This window comes from Strix aluco, chromosome 25, assembly GCF_031877795.1.
Source record: "Strix aluco isolate bStrAlu1 chromosome 25, bStrAlu1.hap1, whole genome shotgun sequence".
NCBI lineage: Eukaryota > Metazoa > Chordata > Aves > Strigiformes > Strigidae > Strix > Strix aluco.
Genome location: NC_133955.1, coordinates 4,556,348 through 4,576,789, shown reverse-complemented (window position 1 = coordinate 4,576,789; position 20,442 = coordinate 4,556,348). Strand labels below are relative to the sequence as shown.

The window sequence follows — 20,442 nt, the reverse complement described above, 5'->3', positions numbered from 1 at the left end:
TCACATCACAGGTGCTATAGAGCTATTGACAAACCTCGTGCAGAACAACACCTTCATTTTCATTTGGGAACGCGATTTAAACGCAAAGATTTCAAAAGACAATGGGGAACGACTAATCCCACATGGCCCATGTATGTTTTCTTCTAGTCTTAGAAGGGACAGCTCTTCATGCTCTTTGCTTTGTATCTTAAAGTGCAAGAATTAAATACAAAAGCTGCTGTAGAGGCAGCTGTACAGCTGAATTGACTACTCTTGGGCCACAGAGGTTACAAAAGCATCAATTTGACCACAATTTTTTTTTTTGCCAAGCAACCAAAGAGCACGCCACCGCAACTTTTCTTGACCACTCTCACAAGGATTCCAGCTCCCAGAGGGATGCTAAACTGACGTGTTTTGTCTGCATCAAACCAGTTAATGCTAGCAAGTACAAAGAGCTTACCTATATTGACAGAGTCCTCCCAGTCTTCCAACACTTCTGTGACGATAAGTACGTAAACATATGTCCTGTGTTTCCTGTCCCGATTCTAGAAGGCAAGGGGAACAGGATAACAACAAAGCTACCAAGGGAAAAAAGGCAGGTGGGCACATGGCGGCTACAAGCTGCAAGCTGCCTCACTATGATGCTGCAGTACCTCTCACAATGTAGCTTGTTCTTAGCTATTAAAAATTGTTGCGTTCTAAATGAGACGCCTGAAAGTATTAACAGGGATTGCGGCCAAAACGTCCAGTTCCTAATCTGTAAGGAAGTATTTGGTGGATGGATATGCTTATAAATCAGTTCCTCAGCTGGTGAAAAAACAAAACCACAGGAAAGATTTTTATCTATTTCACACAACTCCGAAATAGTTAGTGAAAAAATAACTATAAAAAGAGCTGTGTCTGGTACCTGTTGACCATGTGTCTCAGCAGCACTCATCAGGTGTGACCGCACACGCTCCACCAGTTGCAGAGGCCAGTTTGGCACCGGGTGATGGCAGGTGCTAAGGAACAAAGGAGAGCCCTTGCTCCCCAGCTGGTGCGTGGCCTCTTTTGGCAGCAAGAAAGGTATGGAGGCACTGAAAATAGTCACTGTTACACTGGCTTATCACTCATGATTTCAACTGAAGGGGAAATTGCAGATAATCACTGGGAAGATCAGTATACGTTTTTATTTAAACAGGGAGTTTTAAACTTTTTCTTTCAAACAAGTTATCTAGTTTACTTCACAAACTAGGAAGTGATTTTTATTCCAAGACAATTTTCTGCATCAAAATTTCACAGCCTCAGTGTCTGAAACTTACCTCAAAAATTCCCACTAATCTTCCTAACGTCCCTTTCACTCCAGCCTATGAAAAGTTCAAAGAGAAAAAAAACATGCTTTAACAACAGGTTAGTACACATTTCCTTATTTGTTGTGCAGGCGCAGTTCCTTTAGAACAGGAAGCAAATGCTGTAAAATTTTGTTAATCTGAAAATAACACAGTCACAAGAAAAATGACAGAAATGTATCACGAGCTCTAAACACGCATTCATTCCCAGAAGTTTTTCCTATATTCAAACAATTCTGAATTAAATGTGGAGGGGAAAAAAAATTATTTGATGATTGCATACCAATGTACTCCAAATGATCAGAATCTCCTCTAAAGGTTATTATAGACTATGGATAAAATTTACTCTGGGGTTTAGCAGTTTTACCCCTTTAAAATTATCGTTTAAGAAAATAACTTTAAAATACATATAAGACATCCACTTACACCAGCATGACAGCTACTAGGTATTTCAGGGATGTCCTGCATACGTTTGAAGTAAGCTAATACAAACATAAAATACTTTCAATGTTGTAATGGGGCCTCCGCAACAGGAACAAGACTATTTTTGATAGAACACAAAATGCAGATGCACGCTGAAAGAAGACTTTTGAATCAAGCACAGACACAAATCAAGAGAAGATCTAAGCAACAGTTTTGTCTTCTGCTTGAATACTACTGAGGCTCTACCCACTTTATCTGATTTGCTGTCACTTTTTATACATCCACTCACTGCTGTGGCTCAGTCGCTTTCTCAGAGTGCTGTTTCTCGCCTCTGCTCTCTGGTGTTGCATCATGCGTGCATGCAAAATGCCATCCCAATCTTCTGCCCCCAGACCCCTCTTTTTTTCCCAAAAATTTACATTCCCTTCTTTTTACAACTCTAAATGGTTGGAACTCAAATGCTACAGACAAGATGAGATTTTGCTTCATGACTTAATTGCTCTGAGACAACACGCACAATCTGGCATACAACCCAGCCACGTTGGGAAGGTAAATTCAGCTGCTGTCTCTAGCAGCTCGGACACATCCTAAACAGTTCAGGAAAATGGTGTCTCTGCTCTTACAGAAAAGTTATATAGACCTGATTATGTCCAGCTTTTTTTTTTTAATTAAAATTTTTTTTAATTAAAAAAAATTTTTTTTTTTTTTTAAAATAAAGATGTTCGGGTGAGGGCAACTAAATATAAGACAAATTCCCTGTCCTGAGCAGCTGAGATACACCGTTTCCCACTTGTTCAGCTACTAACTAGCTGCTGTACAGTTATATGTTTTTAGAAAGGAAGAACTTTTATTAATTAAAATATTTTCCTGGTTAAGTTCCCAGCCTACTAAACGAACACACAGAAATACCAAACGACACCGCCTGAGCACACCTCACTATTGCTTCTACCAACAGCTGATGGCAGAACTGCCCCAAGAGAGAAGGATTTGTAGCTCCCACTACTACAAGCATTCGTGGAAATCTATAATCCTTTCTGTAATGTGCTCCCTGACCTCTACTTCTAGGAAGGAGCTTTTCAACTGAATCTTTTATGTCGGTTTTGGATGCAAAATTTATTGTCTCATCAGTGTTTCTGACATTTTGCTCAGCCCATAGGTGGACCACTGACTATTAACCACAAGGCTATTTCTGGAGTCAAACAGCAATTCCATGAAGGTCAACGTACGCGTGTGTGCGCACACCAGCATGGCTAGGGGCAGATAACTGGTTCTGACCTTTGCGGATGAGTGATTTTACCTCATCTGCAAAACTGTTGCTGCTAACCTTGACTAATCTCTCTCACAAGAGAACTGGAAGGCAAATACTTCAAATGAATTTCATTCAAAGAACTCCTTCAGTAGCTTCAAACGGTGGGTTGTTTTTTGGGGTTTTTTTGAGATAAGCAACCATATCAATCAGCCAGCAATAACACAGAAAGGAACACAAGGCTTCCGCCTTCACAACATACATACATAAATATATTAAAAGGTGAAGTGTAATCAAATGTTTCAGGTAAATAACTGTCTTAAACTGATTTTCTTCACTTGTTCCTGGAGAAGGCTATTGAATTTCTGCTCTCCTTACTTACTTGCAGAGGCACTGAATCAAAAGCCAGGGATGTTGTTGTGATGGTTTAGTGAACTCTCAAGCCTGACTAGAAACAAATTTATCTCCAGGCAACTAGCCAGCCTGGAAACTAAACATGAATACTGCACAGCCAGTCTCCCAAGCAGTTTATCCCCAGCTCCAAAACTGCGCTTGAAGTAATACAGGCAGGTGAGGAGCCCTTCCTTCTGTTCTGGTTAAACAGAGAGGCGATGGAAATAACACTCTGCCTGCAAACTAAGCTCATCCTTCTCCATTCTGCCTAGGCTTATCCACCCAAAAAGGCACAAAAAGCGATGCCAAGACAAACACGCACTGTAGGAAAATCATGTTGAATTATCATTTGACAACTCAAAAAAGTGGTAAGGTTTTCTTCATGTATGAATTTACCACATGTAGTAGTAAATGATGACATAAATTAATGGTTTGATTCAAACAAATATTGGGCTGTTTTTATAAAGTGAGTCCTTACCAACAACTGCAGAGCACATCGGCCATTACATCTGGGGACCAATGGCTCTCTCATCCTATTTTACTGGTATAATGGATTTTAAAGACAACACACAGGACATCTAACACAGACCGATTGGATTGTCATATACCTATTTTTGATAAAGCACTTAATTCACACACAAATAGGAAAGTCATAGTCTCTGTACAATCATGTATTTCATTTAATGGAACAAACGTGAAAGCGGAATTCATACTCATACACAAGTTTCTAACATATAAGTTGCCCAAGGCATTGGAGAAAATAACCTGTAGCTGTCATCACTAATAAAGCAAGCTAGGTAACGAGCAACAAAACTGCCAGGCTCCTCTTTGGGCAAGCCCCATGCCTCTTGCTTTCCTATGGGCCAACCCCTCAGCACCTTCCCGATATCCTCACTGCAGGACAATGAGCATTTTCTTGGAAAGTTAAAAGCGTAAATCACAGGCTCATCCAGGATTGAAGCTGGATCTAAATCTTAATTTGCACCAGATGACTCAGGAATTTTCTCCTCGGTAGTAAATGGATTGAGAATCCTCCACCCTCATGGGGCACAACAGTAAGTGTCTGGCAGAGACAGCACCATTTATTTGGGCCCAAGTCCCCCCACCAAGCATTAGAAGTGCTGCCCACGGAGCCCACGCCGCAATCCTCAAAATACACACACGTCCTAGGAGGATGGTATTAAACCCATCAACAAGGGGCAGGAGAGCACCAGCAACAACTGTTCCATCTGCAGGTGTGAAAATAAATCAGTCAAACAACAGTATTCCCCAGAAAGAGGCACACTCAGGTATGAAAAAGGACTGAGCAAGCTTGCAAAATGAGCTGCTTTTTCACTGCCCTGCAGATCCAGATCAACTTCCAATGTCCAGGGCAGCCCTCACGGGAGGAAAAGATAGATCTGGCAAGAGTGCATCAATGTCACAGCAACAGCCAGCCGCCCCGAAACAACACACGACTTCAAACCGCTGCCGCACGCCCAGAGGGGTGGGCCGAGCGTTCAAGACAAGGAACAAAAATCTGGAGGAAATGAAGCTTTACTAGTTCTGCTGCTCATGGAACAACTTGTTTTAATAAAGAAAAATTACTGAAGACATCCAAGAACAGCAGGTTCAGGTTTCAAAGCTGAAAATAAGTTCGGGTCAGATGCAAAAAGCAGCCTGCAGCAACACCATCTGTTCCTAGGGACAGCTTTTATTTCCTTCCATCTGAGCTAAGGAAAATGTGGGTTGGAATTTCAGCTATTTTACTTTGCTCTATTAGGCTCAAAGCCTGCATCTACTACAGATTACTGCTGGGCAAGAGGACTGTGGTAAAACACCCAAATCTTTGCTCTAATACTTGCAGAGAAGGTAGTAAATCACACCCATAAAGACTGCTAGCTTAGACAAGTTCTAAAGATGCCAATTACAGACCTGCTAGGCAAATTTTCTTGCTGTCTCTCCTGTGTCTCTTATTCATCTAATTCTTTACAGCATTACAACCAATATATGCTTTTACATTTGTGAAAAAGAAATTAAATACCACGACAGAGCGAAGACCTTTACAATGTTGCGCTCATTTTTATGAAGTTTAGAGTACACAGGGTAACAGACAGTAGTGAACTTGGTCCACTATTTGCACTGAGTATTACTAAACCTAGGAAGAGTTCAATGCCATCATCTCAGTCATTCATCCATGGTCCTTGCAATATTTTTTTTTAAAAAAAAAGCCTTCCTATTTTAGCACAGAAAGATATCAATATTCATATTCTAAACCACTAACGAAATACATGAAACAGAAAAATTATTTATAAAGCATGTCTAAGAGGGGAAATGAAAAAAAAAAAAAAAAGAGAGAGGTCTAGTAACCAGATCAAAGTACCATCACGATGGACTATTTTTGATATTGGCATCAATTGCCTGTTTGATCACAGATCAAGCACAACTTATGTGGCTTTTGATTCCCATGAAGAAAGCACGACTAACACGCCCATAATTTTATAGAACTTGACATTTACTAAGTATTTAAAGGTCAGGATGTGAAAGATGCTGTAAGTGCAAAATGAAATGCCTTTGGGTTTAACAGATGAGTGTGGAGGCTTTTTTCAAAGTCACTCTATAATAAGTTTAATTTAAGGCATCTATTTCTAAAACATGTTCTTCACCAGTTGCTCACACCCATAAAAAACTCTTATTCCTAACATAAAATTAATTTTGGTAAGAGAATGCAACAGCAAAAAAATCCAAGAATGAGAAGCAAAAAATACACTACACTGGCGCTAATGACTGTTTTAGAAGGGCACACCATTTTTCTTAGGTGAACCTTAGAACGCACCTAGAGTTTACAGCTGTGTCAGACCGACTACATCATTTTTCAATAATCTGTCAGAAATAAGTGGTTTTATTCTGAAAAGGCTGCTCTCATTCAGAGCTAGCGTGCTTGTCTACTGCTGCTTTGCCTAAAAATAATGCCCAAGAACTCAAGTCACTTCAAATTTTATGCAGACAACAGCAAGCGTGACAAGTGTTGGTACCTGTCTACTTCAATACTTCTGCTGGTACAGATTAATACAGATAAGGACTATCTCAAACTAGGACAAGGACTTCTAACTCAAACTGGTACAGAGGGATCACAGGTTTCACTCAGAAACAACAGTTCATTTTTGGAAGAGTCTTCTCAAATTTTGAAAATCAGAAAGAGGGAAAAGTCAGATTTCTTTTTATGACAATTATTCCAGCAATCACATGGATAAACTCAAACAAATACATGGGGAAATTAAAACAGCGAATGCAGAAGTTAAAAAACTTAGTTTAGGGAAGCATATTTTAAAAAGCAAATGCATACCATGCAAAGAAGAATGAATTGAGAAAAACCAGCCTATTGTCATCTTCAAAGACCAAAAGCAATTGAAAGGGTAATGAGTCCTTCCAGCTCTTCCAACTGTCTCTTATTAAAACAGAAAAGCCGTACCAAAGTCGGTGAAAGCAAGTCCACAAGTTTCTTCCATAACTTTGACCAGCACGCAAACCACCTTCTTTTAGGATGAAAATTACTTTGTGTTCATCGACACAGAGGAAACAGGATTTTCCCTGTCCCAACACAAGCAGCAGACTCTACCTGGCTCAGCTAACCTCTTGTATCTTTGCGAGCCACAGACATGCCTGTCCCAGGAGAGGGGCAAAGACACCAAACCTACTCAGAAATCGGTGTCTGCTACAATCTACCTGAAAAAGCCTCGACTCACATGAAAGGATGAACAAGGATTACCAGCTAGCACGCACACCAGCTGCCCAGCAAGCAGCCTCCTAAAATACCTCCCCTGCCAAATCAACAGCACAAGCCGGGAAACTGGGGGCACAGAAGTCCTTTACAGCTGTAATATAACAAACATTCCCCTCCTGCACATTCCCCAGCCACATTTTACAGTAAACAGCTCACTGAGCTTAAGACAGTTGATGTACATTATAATTTTGTGTGCGGATCGTAAGCAGCGCGCTGGAACACAAACCTCTTTGAGGAAGACCTTGCACACCTAAAAGCTCGCCTGTGTTTTCCACCCGTGTCAGCAAGCCTCATCACGAGCTGGAGAAGCGCTCAAGTAATTTTATACACGTGACAGGCTGCTCTTCTGCAGGCGGCTTTCAGGAAGGCCTTTATCGTAACAGCAGCTGATAGCTCCATTTCAGATTCCCACCCTGCGTTCGCATCACAAGCTACTAGGTGCCGTGGAGGTCAGCCGTTGGGGTAACCCTGCTGCTTTTGGAGCTCTGGATGTTTACTGTTTGTCGAGTGGCATTCAAGCAGATAGGTGCTTCGCTGGGAATGACTCAACCCTGCCAGGCTGCCACAGTTTGAATTACATTCTCATTCGGCACCGGTCCACGTGAGCGAGGGAGCACCAGCTGAGCGAGAAGGGATTATCTCAGCCAGCCCAAACCAGTTTCTTCACTGCAGACTGAGCCCATGCCAAGGCTCCCTTTCAGCCACCGAGCTGTCATGGAAAGAGAGCGACTCTTCCAAGGCACTGTGCTGCCCGAGGAAGGGAGGGTCGATACAGATTTATTTTAAGGATTTGAAAGGCAAAGCCATGCATCTCCTGAATGAACCCTTGACTTCTGTATCAAATAACTTAATTATTAATAACGATTGGTTGTAAAGCAGGAGTCTGCAGCTAAGAATATGTCTATTGTTCTGGTTAAGCTCACTTTGGCTTGTAATGTGTTTGAAAGATCACCGAGTTACTAAAAAAGCAGGAGCTGTATTAAAGCTGGAAACAAAATTTGCAAGCAGCAATCCCCGGTACTAGAGGGACCTAAGGACACTTGAAAAAATAAACTTTGACTGTGTAATCTTTCATATCTTTCTGATAAACTGCTAGATTACAAAAACATCCAAAGAGAAACACACAACTCGGGAACTGCCACATTAAATTAGTCCAAAGGCCCAAATATTCAGCATTTTGTTAGACAGCAGCATGTACTTCCAAATACTTCAGAGGAGAACCTTCATATACCAGACAATTAAATAAAGCAACTACTGAAGAAGCTTCCTCCCAAGTCCCATCAATTAGCTCTTGATTTCTGTTCTGCAGCACAAAGATTTATAACCCTCTTGAAAGCATTTTTAATCCTGCCTTATATAACTGTGAACCTACTTGGTCATCCATATGTAATCATTTAATTGTTTCTGAATCCAAGCATCTCCCTAATTTGATCATATTCAGAAGCACATTCTAAAGACATGTTTTACATACAATATTGTCAACTGCAATTTGTTGTCTTTAAATTCCTTAGGAAAAATTTCTTCCAGTTTTAAGAGAAAAATATGCCTTTTCCATACAGATCAAACTTGTGTTTGAGCACCTTTCTGAAATAGCTTCAAGTAAAAAAAAAAAAAAAACACAACACACAAAAACACAAACACATTAGGAATTGTTCCTTATAACTCTTATGATCAATTTCTCTTATTCACACAAAACTCAAAACATGTACTACACCAAAACAAATTGAGGTCCCTGTATTTCAAGTGTCTTTAGTGGCTCATAAAGTCTTATTTCTACCTTCTACCCAAGTATTAGATAGCTCCACAAAAGCACAGCTATTTTTTGAAGTTCTCTTAAGAAACTGTTCCTCATACGGAGAAAACAAAACTGAGAATCATCATATGTATTGAAATACATTAGGTTAATTTTATCTATTTTCAGTTAAAGGTACCAGGCGAGGAGAAGTTCACTCTGAGAGCCTTAATTACATTCCTATGCTATCTTTATTTAGGACTCCAGTTTCCCTCCCACATACAATAGGGATACCACCAGTGACCCCTATATTCCTCTTTACCTTAGAGATGAAAACAAATTCACAAAGCCTTGGCTGACAATCAGCAGCGAAGCTCCAGGAGCTCCCATTCTTGACAAAGACTCACCTCTTCACAGACTTCTCGCACAGCAGCCATGTTGGGCTCCTCCTCGGGCTCCATGCCACCCCCAGGGACAATCCATCGGTCAGGATGACGACTACTGCTAACCAGCAGCACCTGCGGAGAGCAGAGCACAGCCGATGTATCAATGCAAGGCAACGCTCCTTTTCGGAGCCCAGCTGAAGAGAAGTTGTCCTTGCATCTCTCATACCTCCAAATATGACCAGTCCAACAGGAGTCCTTGAAAATACTCCACTTTTTCCAAGACAATTTCCTTAGCCCCTTTCAGACAGCTCTGCAAACTACATGATCAGTGACACCAAGGCACTCCAACACTCCAAATTATTTCAGCCATTACCTTCTCACAGCTTTGGCGCATCACTGAATAAATTATGGCTCTGCATACCCAAACAACGATTTGCTATTTAACACAGCATCACAATACTTACAGTGTAAGAGTTCACTGCTGTATGTAGTCTTGACAGCTTAGGATACCCATCAGACAACAACACAAGATGGCACAGAAGCTGCTCAGCACTTTCACCCTTTGCAGAAGTAGCTTGATTTAATTTTATTGGTACCTTTGTCCTTGTCTGCCTCTATTACACTAATGACATACCAAGCCAGGTAACTGCCTACTAAAATATTTATGTGCAGTTGTTTTAACACAGATTTTCAACTTCCCTGTTTGCCTGTTCTTTTGCAGCAGGCACCAAAAAGTTCAGCTCTGGACCCAGCACTTGGTTACTTTTGTTTTAGATGAGGTTGTTCAAGGAGATATAAGCAAAATACAAGCCTACGTTAGACCACTAGGAAAAGGCTGCATAGAAGGACAGACTTTTTTGAATCAGGAAAATGCTTCAACCATTTTCACAGCAGTAATTTTTCATAAGCATGCTCTGTGGCAGTTTTTCTTGAAACACATTGTATTCCAGTGTAATTCTGCTCTGCACAAGTTCAGTTTTTGTTTTGTCGTCTTCCAGAAACAAAAAAGCTAACTAACAATCTCAACTGGCTAAAAATTCTCCCAAAGAATATTGAGACACTGTGCTTATTAAATCTGCTTGCAATACATCCATGAGCAGAGATGGAAACTAAAAACAAAACTAATACTGTTTTTCAGCTCTCTAAACAAAGCTTGTTCATTAGAGTCATCATGCTATACTTCATCATTTCACTGGCACAAAGCTTAGAGCCAAAGCGACTTGCTCCAGAAACTTTCCAACATACCAGTCCAATTAGGTTACAGGCCAGCTCTAACAGTTTCAATCAGATATTTCAAAGTTAAAACTCTGCAAGACGCTAAAATCCCAGGCTTTACTGTGTAAATGTTGATTTACCAGTAGGATATGAAAAGATTTGCACTAATTATCCAGAGGAAACCTACCTACAGAATTCAAAATTAAACTTCTGAAACAAAAACAAGCGTAAGATTTCCAGGGTTTCCAAGTTCTTTTATCTTTTGAAAATTCTCATCTGCCAACCGACCACCCTGCAAACTGATTTTTCGATTTCCAGGGCCACCCAGACCACGCCAGCTCGGCACAGGGAAAGGAGGGGGGCCAACAGACTAGAACACACCGGGGTCAGTTGTGGGGGTCCAAACCACAGCTCTCAAACCAGGAGTAGCAAAGCTTCAGGCAGAAACTGAAGAGGGGTCACAACAGACGTTCTGGCAACTGCTGGTCTAACCTTTCCTAAATCTGGAACTTAACTCGGTGTTCTCAAATGTCAGCACTCCTCTAATCAGCAATTTTCTGTGGATCCCACCAATAATAGTGTCTCAAAGCCTCCTCTGCCTGCTTCAGTCAGAACCCACACCTCAAGCCTGCAATGCATGAAGAAACATCATTTATCAAACAACCCCATTTAAATCCCCGAGCACTCCCCAGTCTGTCTACTGAATTAAGGCAAATACATACTAGAAACTAATTAAGCTGAACGAGCTACCTTAATTCTGCAGGTTCCTGATGGAGGTGCTCACTGCCTGACCCACCTTCTGGCTTCGGTTGCAATGGAACAGCATTTGCTTCATAGTAACATCCCATGGCGTTTGGCCTTCTTCAAGAGGAAGACAGAATTCCTTTCCCCTCAACATCCAATCCATATAAAACACGATCGGTAAGCCATGCCTAAATAGGGAATGTAAACTTCATTCATCCTCAGAGCCTTCAAGGCTCGGGACAGCAGCCAGGTACCGTGGCTGGGGCTGCAAGGCCGTCACCAGCAGCCACCTCTGGTTTCCCAATATTTGGCCACTGCAGGCTCAGCACACAACGCGCTCCGCCGGCCTGTGCCATCTCCCCACGGTACCTTTTCCTATTACGTTACAGGACTTTTACCTTGTCCTGACTCATTACCAGTATCGTACACAGGAGAGCGTGGACTGAAATTCCTAGCTTCGGGTCAGCAGGTGATTCTGAGGACAAAGTTAAAAGAAAAGTAATGGGCATTTTAAGTATACACTTTCTTGCCAGGTAACAAAGCATCACCTTTGTCATTTCCAATTTCAATTCAGAGTTCCAGCTCAAAAAAAGAAAAAGAAAAAGAAAAAAGAGATTAAAAAAAGCTGCAGAAACAGATCTTTGAAACTCAGCACAGCACACTTCATGCCATTGAACTCCTGCCACCTTCCACTTGTGAGAAAAAGTATCTGCTAAGAAAATCCCTGAACAAAGAGTTGTACAGGAAAGCCTGCTGGAGCACTCAGACTAAGACAATGCTTTAGCAACACACTAGTAGGAACTTTTAGGTGTAAACAACAGTTTTAGGCAAAGTAAATTAACTTCAGCTGCTCTGGCAGTTGAGCGTTTTCTGAATAGAATTAACATGAACAACCCTCACTGGGAAGGAAAAGCCTGTCATTCTCACACTTTTATGTAATCAGACTATTTCCTGTTTAATAAAAAGGAAATCCCATCAAGAGCAAGCAGGAAACATGCCCTACAAGGTCATTCTTTTAAAACAACTTTAAACAGGATATTGCTACCAATGAGCTCTCCCAAGACAAAGGGGCCTAGTTCAAAATGAGGGTGAGACACTGTTGTGTTTTAAAAACCCACACATCTAAAAAAGTCCTGTGTCCCAAGACATGCAGCGCATTCAAAAGGAACAAGTAAAAAGGTCGTTATAATCCAAATCATAGAATGGTTTGGGTTGGAAGGGACCTTTAAAGGTCATCTAGTCCAACGCCCCTGCAACAAGCAGGGACATCTTCCACTAGATCAGGTTGCTCAGAGCCCCGTCCAACCTGACCATGAATGTTTCCAGCTATGGGGCATCTACCACCTCTGTGGGCAATCTGGTCCAGTGTTTCACCACCCTCATCGTAAAATATTTCTTCCTTATATCTAGCCTGAATCTACCCTCTTTTAGTTTAAAACCATTACCCCTTGTCTTATCACAGGCCCTGCTAAAAAGTTTTCTCCATCTTTCTTATAAGCCCCCTTTTAAGTACTGAAAAGGCTGCTATAAGGTCTCCTCAGAGCCTTCTCTTCTCCAGGCTGAACAACTCTCTCAGCCTGTCTTCACAGGAGAGGTGTTCCAGACCTCTGATCATTTTTGTGGCCTCCTCTGGACCCACTCCAGCAGGTCCATGTCTTTCCTGTGCTGAGGACCCCAGAGCTGGACACAGCACTGCAGGTGGGGTCTCACTAGAGCGGAGTAGAGGGGCAAGATCACCTCCCTTGACCTGCTGGTCACGCTTCTTTTGATGCAGCCCATGATACGTTGGGCTTTCTGGGCTGTGAGCATACCTTGTCAGCCACCAGTACCCCCAAGTCCTTCTCCTCAGGGCTGCTCTCAACCCCTTCATCCCCCAGCTTGTACTGATACCAGGGGTTTGACCCATGTGCAGGATCTTGAACTTGGCCTTGTTGAACTTCATGATGTTCACAGGGGCCCACTTCTTGAGCTTGTCCAGGTCCTTCTGGATGGCGTCCCGTCCCTCCGGTGTGTCAACAGCACCACTCAGCCTGGTGTCATCCGCAAACTTGCTGAGGGTGCACTCGATCTCACTACATCATTCATGAAGATATTAACCAGTACTGGTCCCCGTATGGACCCCTGAGGGGCACCACTTGTCACCAATCTCCATCCAGACATTGAGCCGTTGACCAATACCCTCTGGATGTGACCATCCAACCAATTCTTCATCCACCAAACAGTCCACCCATCAAATCCATCTCTCTCCAATTTAAAGAGAAGGATGTTACGGGGGACCGTGTCAAAGGCCTTACAGAAGTCCAGCTAGACGACATCCGTAGCTCTTCCCTTGTCCACAGATGAAGTCATTCAATCATAGAAGGCCACTAGGTTGGTCAGGCAGGACTTGCCCTGGGTGCAGCCACGCTGGCTGTCTCCAATCACCTCCCCGACCTCCATGTGCCTTAGCACAGCTTCCAGGAGGATCTGTTCCGTGATCTTCCAGGCTGACAGGGTGGTAGTTCCCAGGGTCCTCCCTTCTACCCTTTTTAAAAATGGGCACAATGTTTCCCTTTTTCCAGTCACCAGGGTTCTTCCTTGACTACCATGACTTCTCAAATATCATGGGGAGTGGCTTGGCAACTACATCAGCCAACTCCCTCACGACTCTGGGATGCATCTCATCAGGTCCCATAGACTTATGTATGCTTAGGTTCCTCAGGTGGTCACAAACCCGATCTTCTCAAGGCATATTGTCACAAGGCAACATCATTCAAATATTTTACAAACTGGCCCAAAGCCAGTAAAATGAGATCTGCTGAAAACCAACCTCTTTCTGAAAACAATTAATATTTGGGCAGAACAGCCCAAATGCTGTTTCCAAGATAAGAAATGCATACCCTTGCAGAAACCTTTTCCCCCGATAGCCGGATGGGTGAACATAAAATACCTGGGGAAGCGAAGATACCAGCTGAGCAGGTTGCAGAAGGGAGATGTAATAGTTTGTATGTCTACCACAACAAGGTCAGAATAATTTTCTAAGTTTCAGAATAAGCATGTGATATAGCATAAGGCTAACTTACACCAAAAAACCAAGACAGAGAACAGCAACTATGCATTCATTTTACAACATAACATGATAAAAAATGTTATTCAATTGCTCAATTAGACTAAACATTTTTCAATAAGATGAATTTTACAAAATAAAGAGTACAGCTTTTTAAAGGACCATCTCATATGTCTTTGATACCTAAATTTTTGCTCATTAACTTCTTTACTGCATAAGAACATTCGAGTATATACTAAAGAAGATATTTTAATCAAAATAGTCATTAAAAAATACCAAAAATTACTTACTTTTTAAAATCAGGCCAAAACACAACGGAAGGTTGACACTTTTATTTTATTCTTGCCAGGCAACTGTGTTTAAGATGGCTACTGAGACTCTTGGCCTATGTGAGATTTTGGGGGCAGATTTTGGAGCCAAGTCTTGCAGTCTTTTTTGGAAAAGCATTTGCAGGTATCACGTCACACGGCCAAGTTCTGTTTTCCAGGATTTGAAAGACAATTATGTCATTTCAAAGCAGGGAAATGAGCAACACAAGCCTCTTTGGCAATGCACAAGGCAGCCCTGAAGTAGCTCCCACACACAATCAATGAAATAAGAGAAAGGTTAGAAAAATAAGCAAAGTTTGAAGTCGACAGCAGGGGCTCCTAAACAGTGCTAGATTGTAGCCCTCGTGGTAAGCAACCTTCAAAGCAGCATGCAAACAAAAAATCCAAACAAATCTAGTGCAGCCTAAAAACTTTCCCCCAGAGGAGACAGGAAACATGCAGAGACATCTAAGGCTGCCTGGACTGCCACATGCGGAGCTTGGAGCTCCATGGGAAAAGGGGAAAAGAGTTTGTCACCGGGATAAATCTGGGAGTCCCTGATACACAGTGCTGACCTTAAAACAACCTAATTACATACAAATCTGTTGTATTCACATCGGGGTTTGGTTTTTTTTTTTTCTTTTTCCACAGAAATAATGGCTCTCTGCAAAACAAAAACTAGGCAACCAAAATAAGGCAGAGAATTAATTCCCAGCGAACAGAGATTGCAAGATTCCCACGTTCTTTCATGCTGTGGTGGATTTAAACAACCACCACCCATAAATAAAACAAGAGTATCTACGCTATAAGGAACATGATTCCTAGAAAGAGGAACCATAGAAGCATTACAGCAAAGACGAAAAGGGTTACAGTGTTATTAGAAGCTGGGCTACAATATTATTAGAAAATGAGCAGTGAACTTTCCAGACTTCCAGGAAAAGACAGTCCTACCCACACATGCCAGCCTAAGGACAATCAAGCTGGCAGACTTAAGAAACAGCAGACAAGATGTTAAATACACGGGGTTTGGCCCAACCAGCATCCTGCTGCCAGAAGTCAATCTATAGCTACTGGCTACTGAAAGGGCCTCTGCACTTTCTTACATGCCTTCTATCAATATTAAGGCACAAAATCATGTATTTTGCGTAGCGACCAAAGCATAAACCTCCCAACATTTAAACTCACTCCACACTTCAGCATTATTTATCAGAACACAGACTGCAAGAAAGTAACATGTCTCATAACACACTGTAGTGAGACTGGTGGAGAAGATGGCTGACTTCAATGATTTTTGCCTGTACAATCTGTCTTTGTTTGAAAGTTTTAATTTAATAAGAGTCTCTGTATTCTGGAGTTTGGAGTTTAGCTGTGCTAGCAGCTCTCCGATTTGCCCTATGACCAGGCAGGATACTGTAGCCGGTGCAGCTCTGTGCCCAGCATAACAAAGATCTTTTATGCTTTACTCAAAGTTAACAAACATTCTCACAGTCCCTATATATTATTGTTACTGTACTTAATGCTTTTATACCTGACAAAACTGAGATCTTGATTCAACCACATCAAACCAACTTTAAACACTAAAGAACCGCTGACAAACGGAGTTCAAGAGGAACAGGAGGGGAAGAGACACTGTAGTTAGCAAAGCTGTGCAAAAATTAATCTAATTTAACTGGCAGAAACACAGCTCAGTTACACTACAACAAAACACACATTTTGCCAAACTAATGCAGGATGGTCTGAACACACACGCCAAGGCTTACACGAGGGCTTCTCCCACCCCCTTGGTATTCAGGGCACGTTATGAAGTTAGCACATAGTAGTAACAAGTACAGCCTGTGGTCAGCAAGGCTACAGCTGGCTTTAAGCATGACAATGGCTTTAGCTAAGACAGGAATACACACAACCTCATGAGCAAGGCACAGAAAAACTCTCCTGACCATAACAGCCTGCCCTCGCAGGAGCATTGCTGTTCCTCAACAACACACATTTCCTTAGACAAGTGTTATTTTCACACACACATCCACACCTTGCTCTGTGGCATAGTGTGATTTAACCTCCAATGCGGTAGCTAGAAACTGGAGGCAGGAAATTAATGACAGAAAGCTAGAAGGGTGAAAGTGTTCACGCTACAGAACTTGATAAAAGTAAAGCATAAGTCTTGGCAAAGGAGTAAGAGGTGAACTGGAAGAAGTTCAAGTAATTTCAAGCGTTTGGATCGCACCTACAGTACTATAACCATAAAGGAAAAAATAAAGAAAATCCTGTTGGTTTTTAGGCTACTTCCTAGAATAACAATAATAAACCATCACGTACTGCACTGCTACACTGGCTTCAAAATACCAAGGGTCATATTACTGTTAGTACAGTTTTCTTGTGACTTTAGCGACTGCTTACTCTTACTGAAAAACACCATAATCAGGAGTCTTTTCCTTCCATCAAAATTATGTTTTAGATAACCACAAAAATTATCTGCAACATGCCTTTCACAGCAGGGACAGGACAGAGAAAACAGCTGAAATGCCTGAACCAGCAGCCACTTGTTTCAGAAGCAAAGGGCTGATAAGGAGGCACTCCCAGCAAAAGCCCCCAAACCCGATAAGCTATTTCTGCATGTCAAAACCAGTTTGTTGACCACTCGGTACTTCCACAACTTGTCCAGGTGGACTTTTTCCAGAAGGAATGCTAGCTTGTAAACTGCCTTTTTTAATAAGGGGGGGGGGGGGGGGGGGGGGGGAAAAGAAGAAACGAAGGGAGTATTTTGGTCTTTTACGCAGACCAAATGACTCTGGATGTCAACAGTTGCGTATGTATAAACTTATTGTTTTGATTAACAAGTCCTATTCATAAAATAAAGCATGCAAAAGCCCTACAGCCATGAAAACTCTTGAGAAGCTTTTCAAATATAAGTAGTTAATTCTACGCAAACATCAATATATGTTATTTACACAAGTAACCACCCAAGTCAATACGAATGAAAATAACATTCAAACCATCTGAAGCATCTTTAAAAAAATCTGCCCAGTATGTAATTGTATCCCTCTGAATTTCACATGTTAACGTGAAATTTCTGAGAACAAAGAGTTAGTGTGCATTATCCACTGCACAACAAAGACAGCTACAGAGACACAAATTCTGATATAAATACACACAAAATTTGAACGATCCTGGACCAGCCTGTGCAGTCAGTCTCCCAGTTGGGCTGAAAAAGAACTACTGTTTAAAGAAACTGAGTATCTGCTTCCCAACTGCTGGATATTATATATATAAATATTTTAATATAGATATACACACACAGCATCTGAACGCTGACGTTTACTATACATAAGGTAGAATTGAGAGTTTCTTAATTTTGTTCTACTCAATTTTTCTAAGCGACCCCATCACAGAGGTATGCAAACCAGGATAATTTTCCTTATTTAAAAAAAAAATAATGATAAAATCCAAGCCCATGAGCATTTTCCTTTGACTGAGAAGGGGAAGAGGTGTTTTCCAGACCTTGAGAGACCATCCATGAGAAGATTAGGTCCTTTGGCAGCACTCCCAGCTGGGCACACCCCCCAACTGCTTCTACCTGCCTCCACATAGCTTGTCTGAAGAATGCTGAGATGAACCAAGTCAGGGGACTGATCACCAGTTTAAAAAAAACAGCTGGGACTGGGACACGACGAGTGAGGAGAGAAAGGTAGGAGAAACAGCTACAGCCTCTGGTCAGGCGATAAATGAATTTAAGATCAAAGAGGTGCCAGAGAAGCGTTATGGGGAGAAGAGACAGCGGCCACCACTGTCAGGTCCTTCTCAACACACCTAGGGGTGCAGTAGCTCTCTCCTCTTTGCATAGTCATCACTTTCCCTAAGCTGCAGTAGAACAAAACTGACTCAATTCTCCAGTTTCACAACAGCTCACAGAGCTTCCAGTAGATTACGTGAAAATTTAACAATTTTCATTCTTTTGTAGTTTGGGAAAGTACAAGAGACCATGGAATTGCTTGTAAAATTGTTTATGAAAGCTGCCTTTACGAAAAAGCTAAACACTTTTTAAGATGAAAGCTAGGTGTTGCAGAGCTTTATTCTCTTGCTCTTGGAGAAAACTAGCTACAAGCACAGCCAAGAGGGACAGGAGAAGCACAAGCAAGAGAACTATTTCTAAACTGCCCTATATCCTACTGGAGATGTGGTAATGTGTTAGCAACAGACAGGGAGAACTTGATTTGGTTTCAACCACAACCCTTTTATGTAGCTGAAGGGAAGGTACAGAGTCAAGCTGAGCCATCAGAACAAAGATTCTGAGTCTATATGGACTAAAGGACGATGATCATATGACACTGGGCTCCCTTTACATCCCAACAGTGAAGTACTCCGAGTGTTTTTAGCTATTATTATTTTTAAATTGAAGCAAACGCACAAAGGATGGCTCAGGAACACCGTGCGATCATCAACATAGTCTACAGTTAAAATTTGTGAAGTGCTGTATTACGTCACAGCTTGGTTTCAAACTGACCCAGGAGAAGCAAGAAGGAAAAGGTTAGTTTGCATTCAAATTACTTTCCCCAACTGAAGCTGTTGTGGGGCTACATAAACGTAGCTTTTAGTGACCGTATTGGCTTGGCACGCTCACAGAGCGGCAGAGCCAGGGCGCTTACCAGACGCTGTGTGAAAGTTCTGTTTTCTCATCTCAATTTAGACTTCATTCACAATTAAGAAAAGACGACCAATCCTGGATCCTATTCTTTCCGAAGCATTTCCTTCAAAAGTCTTTAAAAATACCAGTTGTTAATGAGCAGCTTGTCCTTTCACCAGATACAATGCAGGCATGCTTAAACCTGTAGCTACACCAGTGCAGGACTTAAAGCCAAATGGTTCCTTTTTATTTCTGTTAAAATATAACACAGAGATGCTGCCATTGAGCAGGCTTCCATCTGCTTCTTAATAGTAAGACATTAGTGACATTTTCTGGAACATTTCCTCATTGAAACAGCTGGTCTATACAAAAAATACTTGTGTTATTTAAAAATAACACCATAATAGCAATATTGAGAGGCACTGACATCACAAGCAAGAAAATGAGTGATTTCAGAGATAACGCAAGACTTGGGATCTCTTGATCTGCACGCTCTCCTTCCCCACTTGTGCAGAAGCAGCAAATATCAAGGGAGTTTACACCATTGGAAAAGATGAAAATAGCAGAGTCCTGGCGTTCGGTCTCCGAAAGGGCCTTTGAAGTCTGTTCACACTCTCTCTGAGTCTGTTGACTCCCCTGTTCTCCCTCCTGCCCAAAGAGGCATCACTCTGTGGTGGCTCACTGTTTATGAAACAACACAGATACAGATTTTTTTTCCACACAGCCCAATTAAGAAATGTATTTTTTGCTCCATTAGAGATTCATGTTTAAATGAATTCTCCCTGTATGTTTTTTTTAAGGGAATATGTAACAAAGACATCTTTTCAGCCAACGTTTGGTCTTCCAGAAATGTTCCAGAGCTTCTTTCATGTCCAAAAGTAGTAGCTTCCAAATGCAATACAGAGAAAATGCGCAACCTCGAGCAGCATACGGAAAAAATAAATCACTTAAAAACTGAAAAGGATATTAAGCATTATTATGTTAAGACTCTTTATTTGCAAATATAATGCCTAACCAAAGAGATGCTGTTTTAGCAATCTCCATTGATTGCTAAGATTTAAAGAAAATTAAATCAATGAACTGATGAGTTAGGGGTAAACACCTACAAAGAAAAAAAGTAGCCTCCTCTGTAAGCAGTAACAGAATTTTTCTTATTTCTTCTTGTTCATTGACAAAACTGTATAATTCAGGAACTAATTAGAGGTTTAAAAAAAGGGAAAAAATTTGGTTTTTTAAATTCATAGCAGGAAATGAAGAAGAA

At 41.4% G+C, this 20,442-nt stretch overlaps 1 protein-coding gene across 4 annotated transcripts in view; it reads right to left on the bottom strand.

Moving 5' to 3' along the window:
- The window catches only part of NUDT3 (nudix hydrolase 3), a 33,048-nt gene that overhangs the window by 9,308 nt on the left and 3,298 nt on the right, over positions 1-20,442 (bottom strand). For 2 of the 4 annotated variants that reach the window (XM_074850379.1, XM_074850378.1), the window contains 3 exons: positions 9,272-9,382; positions 1,281-1,325; positions 440-524 (listed from right to left, as the gene is read on the bottom strand). In XM_074850379.1, coding sequence (XP_074706480.1) covers positions 440-524; positions 1,281-1,325; positions 9,272-9,382 — 241 coding nt within the window. Of the gene's footprint in view, positions 1-439; positions 525-1,280; positions 1,326-9,271; positions 9,383-11,261; positions 14,732-19,203; positions 19,434-20,442 lie in introns of those variants that run through there. The other 2 variants (XM_074850376.1, XM_074850377.1) reach the window with 2 other exon arrangements.